The sequence below is a fragment of the Poecilia reticulata genome, chromosome 14 (assembly GCF_904066995.2).
Source record: "Poecilia reticulata chromosome 14, P_reticulata-male-v2, whole genome shotgun sequence".
Taxonomy (NCBI): domain Eukaryota; kingdom Metazoa; phylum Chordata; class Actinopteri; order Cyprinodontiformes; family Poeciliidae; genus Poecilia; species Poecilia reticulata.
In genome coordinates, this window is record NC_088843.1 from 5,805,484 (window position 1) to 5,819,131 (window position 13,648).

Here is a 13,648-nt window from a genome sequence, read left to right on the forward strand (position 1 = left end):
CTTCTGTGTCTTTGAAGTCTCCCGTTTAAGCTCATTGGGGATTCGGGATTTGGTATTGGGTAACTTTCACGCATGCACAGGGAGAACATGCAAACTCCATGCAGAAAGACTGGGGCCGGGAATCGAACCCAGAACCTTCTTGCTGCAAGGCAACAGCTCTACCAACTGCGCCACTGTGCAACCCAGCATTTAAATCCAAAATGAAAAATCTTTTTAAAAGTCATTTCCAGCTAAAAAATATTGCCGTATTGAAAAAACTGATTACACTGCTTGGAATAAAACACCCACTGTATCACTCTGCCACATTGTGGGGCATATTTGTAAACTAATGTTAGAAAATGAGGAAAAAATGATGTGCAAGCTTTTTACTGTGCACATACAAAAAGCATACGAAGGATAATTTCAAAACAAAGAAGTAAATAGTTAACTTTTGAAGATTAATATTGTAGAAAGTCAAAAAGGATGGACAGTCACATATCTGGGCAATCACATATTATAAAATGGAGAAAAGCTTAAACATGAATATGTACATTGCAAACAAAGATCAGTAGCTACAGCATGTTGATATAGCATGCTGTAAGGCAGTCCATCAAAACATGTATTTTTTACAGGTTCAAACAGTTGATATAATTTGCATCAGGCTTTGAGTTGCAATTCAACTTTCAGATAATTAGAACTTTGTTTTGATCACAACAAACACAAAGTGTAAGGCATGAACTTGGTCTCTCAATGGACCAATTTACTACAACAAATGAGGTATTTCACAATGACTTCTTGAGACTAAACTCATGGGATAGGCTTTAAAAATATTTCTCAGGTACACACAGTCACATTCGCAGGTATCTTCCTGCTGCCGACACTGAAAGAAGCCTCACAAAGAGTTGCAGCGAACAACTCGGAAGCAACATTAGGTAAAGCAATTTAAAATAATTTAGAACATGCAGAACTTATGGTTTTCATTTTAATTTTGCATGTATTTCTGACAAGCCTTGTCTTTTCTGTTTTCAGATTAAAGACTTTCATACTGAGGCTCCATCTTCCAGCAAACGCTGTGGGAATCGGTGATGTCTTCCTCTAGATCTGTTTCAAACACTTCTGTCATCATTCACCCTCCAGGTTTCTACATTGTTGGATTTGAGTCATTTCCCTTTATATCTGTGTATTTTATCTTCCTGGCATTTGTGTATATGTTTTCAGTGATGTTTAACTGTTTGCTGATTTATACAATTGCTGTGAGTCACAGTTTGCACACTCCAAAATTTCTGGCCATCACCAACCTGGCAGTGATAGATTTAGTGCTTAACACCTGCACCATTCCTGGCATGATAAAGATTTTTCTCATCAAAGATAATTTTATTCCGTTTAACTTGTGCCTTGTTCAGATGTTTGTATATTATGCATTTGCAGGTCTGGAGTCTTATGCACTCACTATACTGGCCTATGACAGGCTGATTGCTATATGTTTCCCCTTCAGGCAGAACTCAATCAACACAGTGCGCAGCATGTGCTGGATTATTTTTGCTTCTTGGTGTTTTTCTGTGGGAATTATAACATTTGCAATAAGCTCAATGACCCGACTGTCTTTTTGCAACTCTGTCAGGGTGTTCAGTTATTTTTGTGACTATGCACCTGTGTTTCGACTTGCCTGTAATGATTACTCACTGCAGTGGTCGGCATCTTCATCCCTCTCTGTTCTGAACCTGGGAGGACCTTTTGTTTTCATCCTGCTCTCCTATGTGAGCATCCTGGTGACTGTGTTCAAGATGAAATCTGTGGACAGACGAATGAAAGCTTTGGCCACATGTGTTGAACATATTATTGTTGTCGCTATATTTTATATTCCTCTTCTTGTTATTTTTGCCATTGGGTTGTTTTCAAGGGTAGTGGACCCAGAGAAGAGAGTTTTGAGTCTGTCGCTGGCATCTTGCATGCCTCCTTGCATTAATCCTATTGTTTATTCTCTGAAAACTAAAGAGATTAAAATCAGAACACTAGTTTTGTTTAGAAAAACCAAAGTTAGTACAAAATTCTAATAGCAATCATTGCAGATGTTACAGTGATAAACTGGAACGTCTGAATAAAATCCAGAATAAAAAAAAATCATTTTTGTTCATTTCACTAATGAAACTGTATGGTAAATGTTTATTTTGTACATATATTATTACAATAAATAACGTCTGACTTATTTTTTGTCTTTATTTACTTCTAATTTGGGAACATTTGATATATATCTTTCTGTATAGCCAAATGTTTTGTGCTATCTCTTGCAGGTACTGCGTGCCTGCAAGAGAGGGGAGCACCCCAAGGACAAACAGAGGGGAGCAGCTGTCTGCTGTAAAGAATCTATGGGTTCACTGTGCAGCCGTGAGTGATTAGTTTTTCAAGAACAATCTAAAACACGACCTAATTAGTTAATAAACAGCTTTTTTCACCATTTCATATTGTTTCTGAACTGTTTGTGCTTTGCTATAGCAGGGCTGCAATAACACGTTGATCGCGGAAGGTTTTGATTCGATATCGGCATTAACTGAACGCCGCCATGATGCTGAGACCAGCACTTGTTCCTCTGACCCCTTATTAAAACATTCATAACTTTATTAAAGAACAACAACAAAATCAACAAAACGTGTTCAAATTAATGACGAGACAAAAATAATAATCTCTGTAATTATTGTTTCAATCAGGTGTTGCAATTCTGTGCGTTTCGGTTCCATTAATAACGAGCATTGCAGGAGCTTAAAATGAACTAATTAACTACAGCTGTGTTCATGAGAGGCTTATTAATAATCGCCACATAAATATCAAGCCTGAAAATCTGATATTGTAACGGACTGAATGTTATGTTTTTAATGTAATCTCTGGTCGGCTTGTGGAGCTCAGGGGTTGGCACAGCAACGGGTGTGCTTAAATGACACACACAGAGAGAAAGACAGAGTTAAAAGGTGCGAGTGGTTTAGAGTTGATCACCTGTTCGGGTTGTTTTATCTTTGTTTACCTTTGCTGTGGCGCATCACAGCCGCTGTAGTTTCTGAACGTTCAATAAACGACAAAGTTGGACTAATTATCTCGTTCTTTGTGAGTATGCGTCATTCACAACAAACATCAAACACGGTAAATATGTTTCATTAAGTATTTAACAAACAAATGGCTTCTACCGCGATAATTATGTGAAATTAAATACATTTTCTAATATGTAAAAAGTATATATTTTGATGCTCTTAAACACATCTTGCTTTGAGCTCAGAGTCCGGGAGGCTTTTCCTCTATTAAACTTTTTTTTTTGCCTCTTATTTAGTGAAAATATTGATGTTGATGAGATTTAAATAATAACCTTTTTCAACCTTTATAGCTCCACTTTTGAAAATTAGGCTCTAACATTCACAAATGACATTGAATTAAAATCCAGTTCAACATCTGGTTTGAGGTGATTCCTCTGGGACCTGTTGGAGGAAAAATATCCCAACTTCAGAAGATGAGCTTTAACCTAACAGAGCTCTGTGGTTCCTCCTATCAGTATGAGAGTCAGGGTGAGGAGGCGCCATGTTAGGAAGAGAAGTGGAAGCTGCAGGATCTTCAGAACAAACAGGTCATGAATCTAGACCTACTGATTATCCCTCTGTCTGGACATAATCAATATAACCAGGTTAAAAGCTAAAATGAATGGTTATATGCCAGACATGGAAAACTGGGTTGCACTCCATGCCATGAGTATCAGGATTTAGGTCTCATGGCATCTCAAGGTGTCAACATTGCAGCCAGTGGACTGAGGGAAACATGGCTCCATTGTGTAGCAATTCAAGAGCTACCCAGCTTTTATCGCTTCGCAAAAAAATTAATCAGCACAGAAACTCCAAATAGTAGCACCAAGAATTTAAAACTACTTTCAGCCAAAACATAGAATGTCCAAAACATTTTATTATCATATAAACTACATTGAATCACCGTCAGTCACCACTGCAAAATAAGTCACTAAATTTTCGTTAAAAAATGGTCAAATAGTTACGGTTGCTGACTGTAATATAAAAATCACTTCATTACTGTAGAAAATACATGGAATTACAATAACTCCATAAACATATATGGCAAGTGATTTTTAAATGTAGAAAACACAGAAATCTATTGTAAAAATCTAAGTAATTGTAAAATTCATAGAAAAATATTGTAATATAGCCTACAGAAAATTACCCTAAAATTAATGGAATTAATTATCCAAAATTACAAATTTTGCTGATGTTTTTATCTTTGATGTAAAACCATAAACCAGACAGCAAAAGTAATTTACAAAGATTAGAATGTTGGTGTGATACTTGAGTGTCTATTGTTTTTTAATAATCAAATTTATAATGCCTTTGATATATCAAACTGAAATCGCAAAGGAACTGGCGTAAAACAAAAAACTTTTTTATCCCTAATTTATTTTACTGTGGAATTCTGGCAACACCACAATGTATAAAAAATAAATAAATAAAAATTGCCGGTAGCTGGCGTTGCCGAAATTCCACCATAAAAACAATTACGCTGTTGGGAACCGTGTTGTTGGAATGGTTCCTTTTTGCTGCTTTCCCCCACTTTTACCACCAGAGGGTGCCAAGAGGCTGTTTCTTCCTGAGGCGTTGCCGGTGGTTCCTGGATTCCTGCACACCTGCAATTAATCAGATCGTCTGGAGGAGTATATGAGGACGGAGCTGCCAACACTACAGTTCCAGAGTGTTAGCAAGTATTTGGTACTCTAGCCCTCTGTGCTTCTCACTGTGATCTCCTGTTGTGGACCTCAAAGTGATGTCTCCTTGTGCCTCTTCCTCAGGTTATTCCTCGTGACTCTGTGGACCCTCTGGTTTCCAGAGTTCCACTGACACCTCCGCAGTAAACCAAACCTCCTTGGATTACCCTGTCATCAGTCTCACTCGCTCCTCGCCTTCTGTGATCCAAAGCTTACCTGTCCTCCCTCCACCGCAACCTCTTCGTCGGTCAAGCAGCAACCCTCCACCTGAACCAAACCCTGGTAACCACAGTGATTCTTCCCCCCAACCTACCTCCACCCAAGACCGGTCCGTTTATTCTGACACTGCCGTTTTCCAGGACTCCTGAACTCACCATCTCTCTTTTTTTCATATTGCAGTGCTCCGGAGATCCAGTTTGCAGACTTTGTTCAGAACCCTATTGTTGATCATTATTGTGTGTTTACAATAAACATATTTAACTGATTTCTGTTCTCCGCGTGGTGTTCTGCATGTGGGTTAAGACATTAGACTCCATGACATACGAGTAAAATCTGTTTAGCTCATTGGAGATTTGGTATTAGGTAACTTTTTCTAACCCATTCAGCAGCTGCCAAATGTAAATGAACATCTAGCTTCATAGCATTTAAATCCAAAATGAAAAATCTTCTTAAAAGTCATTTCCAGCAGAAAAATATTGCTGTATTGACAAAACGGATTGCACTGCTTGGAATCAAACACCCACTGTATCACTCTGCCACATTGTGGGGCATAATTGTAAACTAATGTTAGAAAATGAGGAAAAAAATAATGTGCAAGCTTTTTACTGTGTGCATACAAAAAGCATGCAAATAATATTTTCAATACAACAAATGCTGCTTTGCTAGCAAAGTCGTTAGCTAGCAGCTAGCTAATAGCACAACAACAGCCTAATGTCTATGATAAAAATATTGAATCGATAGTTAAGAACAGTTTTTCCTCACCTGGCTGTCTCCTCCCACTCAGTAGTTCTTCAGAGAAAGGCAGAAGCAGAGGCCTGTCAGTGTCTGTTGTATTTCATTACATCTCTGCTTAAATCGCTACTCCATGCTGACGCAGAAATGATACATCAAGGATTTCTGTCATCTGACAAATAGCAAGTTTACTCCACTTTATTCACCAAAAACGTTTTTTCTTTTTTTTTTTTTAATTCACCAAAACCTGTTCTGTAATCTGGAACGTTGAGCTCCGCAGTTAACCGACTTATCTCACTGCGAGAGAGGCAATTGCGTCATGCGTCACGGGCAAAAGGTCAAAGGTAATAAGGTGACGGACATATTATGTTGTACAAAAAAAACCCCAACAAAAAACAAAATAATTTTACTACATGTTATTATGTGTCAGAAGAGGGCTTAGAAACGCCCCCTCTCCCCCCAAAAAAGAGAATTGACCAAAAGGGCATTGGGGACAAGGAGCAAAAGGGGCAGATGCTCAAGCACTCCCAGCCTTCTTCCCACCCCCCTCTGCACGTGCCTGACCACAGCTGTGTTCATGAGACGCTTGTTAAATGTTTAACTTTTGAAGATTAATATTGTAGAAAGTCAAAAAGGATGGACAGTCACATGTCTGGGCAATCACATATTATAAAATGAAGAAAAGCTTAAACATGAATATGTACATTGGAAACAAAAATCAGTAGCTACAGCATGTTGATATAGCATGCTGTAAGGCAGTCCATCAAAACATGTATTTTTTACAGATTCAAACAGTTGATATAATTTGCATCAGGCTTTGAGTTGCAATTCAACTTTCAGATAATTAGAACTTTGTTTTGATCACAACAAACACAAAGTGTAAGGCATAAACTTGGTCTCTCAATGGACCAATTTACTACAACAAATGAGGTATTTCACAATGACTTCTTGAGACTAAACTCATGGGATAGGCTTTAAAAATATTTCCCAGGTTCACATAGTCACATTCGCAGGTATCTTCCTGCTGCCGACACTGAAAGAAGCCTCACAAAGAGTTGCAGCGAACAACTCGGAAGCAACATTAGGTAAAACAATTTAAAATAATTTAGAACATGCCGAACTTATGGTCTTCATTTTAATTTTACTTGTATTTCTGACAAGCCTTGTCTTTTCTGTTTTCAGATTAAAGATTTTCATACTGAGGCTCCATCTTCCAGCAAACACTGTGGGAATCGGTGATGTCTTCCTCTAGATCTGTTTCAAACACTTCTGTCATCATTCACCCTCCAGGTTTCTACATTGTTGGATTTGAGTCATTTCCCTTCATATCTGTGTATTTTATCTTCCTGGCATTTGTTTATGTGTTTTCAGTGATGTTTAACTGTTTGCTGATTTATACAATTGCTGTGAGTCACAGTTTGCACACTCCAAAATTTCTGGCCATCACCAACCTGGCAGTGATAGATTTAGTGCTTAACACCTGCACCATTCCTGGCATGATAAAGATTTTTCTCATCAAAGATAATTTTATTCCATTTAACCTGTGCCTTGTTCAGATGTTTGTATATTATGTATTTGCAGCTCTGGAGTCTTATGCACTCACTATACTGGCCTATGACAGGCTGATTGCTATATGTTTCCCCTTCAGGCAGAACTCAATCAACACAGTGCGCAGCATGTGCTGGATTATTTTTTCTTCTTGGTGTTTTTCTGTGGGAATTATAACATTTGCTGTAAGCTCAATGACCCGACTGTCTTTTTGCAACTCTGTCAGGGTGTTCAGTTATTTTTGTGACTATGCACCTGTGTTTCGACTTGCCTGTAATGATTACTCACTGCAGTGGTCTGCATCTTCATCCCTCTCTGTTCTGACCCTGGGAGGACCTTTTATTTTCATTTTCCTCTCCTATGTGAGCATCCTGGTGACTGTGTTCAAGATGAAATCTGTGGACCGACGAGTAAAAACTTTGGTCACATGTGTTGAACATATTATTGTTGTTGCTATATTTTATATTCCTCTTCTTGTTATTTTCAGCATTGGGTTTTTTTCAATGGTTGTGGACCCAGAGAAGAGAGTTCTGAGTCTGTCGCTGGCATCTTGCATGCCTCCTTGCATTAATCCTATTGTTTATTCTCTGAAAACTAAAGAGATTAAAACCAGAACACTAGTTTTGTTTAGAAAAACCAAAGTTAGTACAAAATTCTAATAACAATCCTTGCAGACGTTACAGTGATAAACTGGAAGGTCTGATCAAAACAAGAATAAAAAATTAAAAATAATTTTTGTTCAGTTCACTAATGAAAATGTATGGTAAATTTTTATTTTGTACATATATTGTTACAATTAATATTTTCTGACTTAGTTGTGTGTCTTTATTTTCTTCTAATTAGGGAACATTTGATATAGATCTTTCTGTAAAGCCAAATGTTTTTTGTTATTTCCAGTTATCAAGAGATTTTTTTCACTGCTGGATTGCTGAGTTTCCGTTTCTTAAGCTCCTTTTAGATATTTGATTGTATCTATAATCTATACTGTAACTATTAATCACCATGAATCTAGACTAGTCACATGTCTAAACGTGTGTGAAAATGTGCGTGTTAGTTATGGAAATTTTCTTAGTTTGCTTGGTTTGTCAGCAATATTAATAGATTTCTTAAAACATACTCCATAAAATGTATCATAATATTTTTGATGTAAATTAATGTTTCAGCTCATTATTTTCAGTTGCTTTTATTTTGTTAGCACAGCTTAAAACTATATTTGAGAAACTCCACAACCACCTGAAAATGACGGACAAGAGAAAACAAACCGGGTCACTATCTTGATGCATGAGGACATCAGTAAAAGGTTGCAGCATTAAATGTACGGTACTCCAAAAATAAATCATATGAACGTACATACACAGTATGATGAAAGCCTGACCTCTAGTGGTAAAATGGGCTCAGTACATGTCATATCTCAGGCTGCCGCTTTAGAAGAATAAACTGACATTGTCCATCATCCTGTTTTGATCCTTCATGACATTAAAATGCATTTTAAGTAAGTTTTTGTCTACAAAATGAAAGGTTGTCCAAAGTACGGTCTGGGTGCACATCCGGCCCTCTGAGTGATTTCAAGTGACCACAATTAAAATATGTCCCACCGATTAATGATATCCAAATTGACACCTTTAGTTTAAATTTTAGCTTTTGGCACAGCCATTTACTAAACCTGGGCATATATAGAAAGTTCTTCAAAAGAAAGACAGGACCATGTTCTTCTAAAATCTTCAAAATCCAAATAAACGAAAACTTGGTCTAGGAAAAAAGCAGCAAATGTTATTATTTTCTATTTGTAATAATAAACTGCATCCTTTTTATGATTTTGGTAAACACTTTTCTACAATAGGTTGAACACTTGCTTGTTTCATTAATAAATATTGCATGTTTAGTTTATTTAAAAACAAGAATTGTTTGAAAAAAGGTTGCTATTTTTGCCTTTTATGCTTACAATTTTGACCCTCAAGGCAAAATGATAGAACACCATAGTTTAAAGAAAACAACTTGAAAGCATTTTTTGCCCTTGGTTTTGACTTTGGCTTCAAACTCACTTGCCTTGATTTCAATTCCACAAACCCACCAGACTGTGCTCATAACTTCTCAATCTGTTACTGTTGCACAACATCTAAAGAATTCATGCATAGCTAAATCCACTCACTAAGTAGCTTTTCAACCTGAAATGTGCTATTGTTGACACACATATCCAAGAATGCTAAACCATGTCTGTCATATTTTTCTGAATTCAAATAATCCATTAATATAAATGGATAACTGATGTGAATAAGAGAGAACAGTGTGTCCTCAAGCTATTTCTTTTCCATGGACATAATGGCCTCATGTTCTAATAAACTACCAGCTTTCTGGTAGTTTATTAAATCTACCAGCCACATAAATTAAATACACTACCCAAGAACATCACTCAAGTCCTGCAGCATGAATCTCCTGCCATAAATCAGGACTCTTCCCCTTTAAATCAGTGTAAACAAAATAAAAGGGTTCCTTTTATGACATCTACCTTTACCTTACCTTTTTTCTTTTTTAAAAAACTGATGTTAAATGTTAACAGAAACATTTAAACTATCTGTGCCATTACACAGGAGATCTGAACAGGCCTCTGACTGAACACACCGTTACAGACTCATTGAAATTGATGCTAAGGATTAGAAACGGGTTACTATCTTGTTACGTAGGAACATCTCTTCTTCAGTTCAGGAAGCTTGTTTTTCCAATCATCTACACTACAGAAAAGATGCACAAGTCTGGACTGTCGCTTCTTGTAGACAGCTTCACTGCTGCATCTCCAGTCCAGTCTGTTGTCCATGTAATAACAATTTACAGTCATCTCCTTTGTTTTGGTCAGATTCAGGATAAGATGGTCGCGCCACAAAGCAACCAGCTCTCTGGACTCAGCTTCTGAACTGAGCCCTGGAATGGTATTTGTTAGAGATTTTTTGGTATTATCATTTTGCTATTACTTTAGTTCATATTCAGTCTAATGTTCAATTTAAAGTGTTCTCTTTCTTCTGTGTGTATAAACTGACCTGGAGGCCCATCTGCCTGTTTGTCTTCATGTGAAACAGTTAACTGTGTGTTTCCCAGACCTTAAATCACGTTTCCACAGGTGCCTTCTTATCAACCAGAATACTCCCTACCTAATAATTTGTCTCTGCTGTCTTCTTTAGCTATCCTCCCTGTTTCCGCTTGATAATAAAAGACAAGATGTAACCAAAGGTCTTCAGAACGCTCAGTGAACGGCTTGGAGGAGCAGTTTGCTGAGTCTTCTCCTTTTGCAAAAGCTTGGTCAGAAAATTCATATACGTTGTCTGTGGTTCTTTTAATGAAGGTTCGAGAAAAATACCCATCAGTATTTGTTTGTGGGTTTATGTGTTTGTTTGCCGGTTGGGGTTGACTTAGTGGGAAAATTCATGTTGCAGTTTATGGGGGTTTCAGGTTGAGTTTCAATTTAAGTTTATTGAGAGAGTGGGACTATTTCATTCTGATTAAGTTCTGATTGGCTGGATTGTTTGGACATTTTTCTTCTTTTTTGGAAATATCTCTGGATGGATTCTGGAGTTGTGACCGTGGGTCGGGGTTTCCCTTCTACTGGATGACCCCTGGCCCAATATGTATCTACCTGCCTACCTTTCCCCAATCACTTTTCATATACTTCTTTTATTTTATTTAAAACATGTTTTTAAGAACAAAGAAAACAAGTAGCCAGTAGGACATTTTTTTTGTTTTGTTTTGTTTTTTTCTGAGCTGCAGCAGCTTTTCCTGGATTAATTGAATCCTGCTAATCCACTTCCTTTGCTTTTGCTGATCCGTTTCAAATCTTTTTCTGATTATACAGTCATGAAGCTTCACACAGGCAGAGATAATGATCATGCAAACAGATTTTATAAAATTGCAGATAAGGCTGGGTCCTTATCATTGCTTCAAGAGTGAGATCTAGAACCTCATGTTCCTCATCATGATTGACAGAAGATGTGCTTTGAATTTCTTCCTCCTTTCTCTCTTCTTTGCTCTTCCTCTGTGTCTTTGAAGTCTCCTGTTTCAGCTCATTGGATTTGGGATTAGGTAACTTTTTGTAATCCATTCAGCAGCTGCCAGATGTAAATAAAAGTAACAAACATCAAGCTGCATAGCATTTAAATCCAAAATGAAAAATCTTTTTAAAAGTAATCATTTCCAGCATAAAAATATTGCCGTATTGACAAAACGGATTGCACAGCTTGGAATCAAACACCCACTGTATCACTCTGCCACATTGTGGGGCATAATTGTAAACTAATGTTAGAAAATGAGGAAAATATGATGTGCAAGCTTTTTACTGTGTGCATACAAAAAGCATACAAAGAATAATTTCAATACAAAGAAGTAAATGTTTAACTTTTGAAAGTCAAAAAGGATGTACAGTCACAAGGGTCTGGGCAATCACATATAAAATAACTAACACAGACAAACTTAAACATGAATATGTACATTGGAAACAAATCAGTAGCTACAGCATGTTGATATAGCATGCTGTAAGGCAGTCCATCAAAACATGTTTTCTTTACAGATTCAAACAGTTGATATAATTTGCATCAGGCTTTGAGTTGCAATTCAACTTTCAGATAATTAGAACTTTGTTTTGATCACAACAAACACAAAGTGTATGGCATGAACTTGGTGGTCTCTCAATGGACCAATTTACTAGAACAAATGAGGTATTTCACAATGACTTCTTGAGACTAAACTCATGGGATAGGCTTTAAAAATATTTCCCAGGTACACACAGTCACATTCGCAGGAATCTTCCTGCTGCCGACACTGAAAGAAGCCTCACAAAGAGTTGCAGCGAACAACTCGGAAGCAACATTAGGTAAAACAATTTAAAATAATTTAGAACATGCAGAACTTATGGTCTTCATTTTAATTTTGCTTGTATTTCTGACAAGCCTTGTCTTTTCTGTTTTCAGATTAAAGATTTTCATACTGAGGCTCCATCTTCCAGCAAACGCTGTGGGAATCGGTGATGTCTTCCTCTAGATCTGTTTCAAACACTTCTGTCATCATTCACCCTCCAGGTTTCTACATTGTTGGATTTGAGTCATTTCCCTTCATATCTGTGTATTTTATCTTCCTGGCATTTGTGTATATGTTTTCAGTTATGTTTAACTGTTTGCTGATTTATACAATTGCTGTGAGTCACAGTTTGCACACTCCAAAATTTCTGGCCATCACCAACCTGGCAGTGATAGATTTAGTGCTTAACACCTGCACCATTCCTGGCATGATAAAGATTTTTCTCATCAAAGATAATTTTATTCCATTTAACCTGTGTTTTGTTCAGATGTTTGTATATTATGCATTTGCAGCTCTGGAGTCTTATGCACTCACTATACTGGCCTATGACAGGCTGATTGCTATATGTTTCCCCTTCAGGCAGAACTCAATCAATACAGTGCGCAGCATGTGCTGGATTATCAGCGTTACCTGGTGTTTAACTCTGGTAATGATAACATTCACTACAAGCTCAATGACCCGACTGTCTTTTTGCAACTCTGTCAGGGTGTTCAGTTATTTTTGTGACTATGCACCTGTGTTTCGACTTGCCTGTAATGATTACTCACTGCAGTGGTCGGCATCTTCATCCCTCTCTGTTCTGACCCTGGGAGGACCTTTTGTTTTCATCCTGCTCTCCTATGTGAGCATCCTGGTGACTGTGTTCAAGATGAAATCTGTGGACAGACGAGTAAAAGCTTTGGCCACATGTGTTGAACATATTATTGTTGTTGCTATATTTTATATTCCTCTACTTGTTATTTTCAGCATTGGGTTTTTTTCAATGGCAGTGGACCCAGAGAAGAGAGTTTTGAGTCTGTCGCTGGCATCTTGCATGCCTCCTTGCATTAATCCTATTGTTTATTCTCTGAAAACTAAAGAGATTAAAATCAGGACACTTGATTTGTTTAGAAAAACCAAAGTTAACTCAAAAGCATAATTAAACTCCAATCCTTTTTCACTTTATGATTAAGTAATAACCCAGGAATTGTGGTTAAAGATGATCAAGGATGTGCAAACAGTAACTGCTGGCAACATAAATATACATTTCTGTGAAATTTGGTCAACTCTGTGGTTTTAATATCGGCACAATTTTGTATCAATGTGTCTTGTGAACAGAAACAATAGCCATACATTTAAGTAAAATAATCTTGACTAATGCAATTCAATCTCTATTTTTGTGTTTTATAAATGCGACTTGCTTGTCCTTTTAGCCAAACAAGTGTACCACTACTTAGAATGAATAAATAAACTCTCACCCATGTTTCAATGTATAGTTTTGTCTTGTGAATACTTCATGGCAGATAAAATCTACACCTTGTTTCCAAGGTGTTCCACCTATTTTATTTATATATGTCTGCATAACTCATTTTGTTGATTTTTGTGATTTGT

General features: G+C 37.1%; 3 protein-coding genes across 3 annotated transcripts; all 3 read left to right on the top strand.

The window, feature by feature from the left end:
• The first annotated feature begins 1,044 nt into the window (after nt 1-1,044).
• Nucleotides 1,045-2,494, top strand: LOC145554959 (olfactory receptor 1M1-like). The gene has a single exon (XM_081615950.1). It carries the CDS (start codon nt 1,065-1,067, stop codon nt 2,031-2,033), a length of 969 nt encoding a protein of 322 aa, XP_081472076.1. The 5' UTR covers nt 1,045-1,064; the 3' UTR covers nt 2,034-2,494.
• A 49-nt stretch (nt 2,495-2,543) lies between these two features.
• On the top strand, nt 2,544-8,834 carry LOC145554907 (olfactory receptor 2AT4-like). The gene has a single exon (XM_081615787.1). The coding sequence runs from the start codon at nt 6,910-6,912 to the stop codon at nt 7,876-7,878; it is 969 nt and encodes a 322-aa protein (XP_081471913.1). The 5' UTR covers nt 2,544-6,909; the 3' UTR covers nt 7,879-8,834.
• Nucleotides 8,835-11,863: 3,029 nt separating this feature from the next.
• On the top strand, nt 11,864-13,648 carry or41a3 (odorant receptor, family 41, subfamily A, member 3). The gene has a single exon (XM_081615788.1). It carries the CDS (start codon nt 12,228-12,230, stop codon nt 13,194-13,196), a length of 969 nt encoding a protein of 322 aa, XP_081471914.1. The 5' UTR covers nt 11,864-12,227; the 3' UTR covers nt 13,197-13,648.

Bases quoted from the DNA above. Each gene is read 5' to 3' on its own strand.
- LOC145554959 (XM_081615950.1), top strand. From the start codon at position 1,065: ATGTCTTCCTCTAGATCTGTTTCAAACACTTCTGTCATCATTCACCCT.
- LOC145554907 (XM_081615787.1), top strand. From the start codon at position 6,910: ATGTCTTCCTCTAGATCTGTTTCAAACACTTCTGTCATCATTCACCCT.
- or41a3 (XM_081615788.1), top strand. From the start codon at position 12,228: ATGTCTTCCTCTAGATCTGTTTCAAACACTTCTGTCATCATTCACCCT.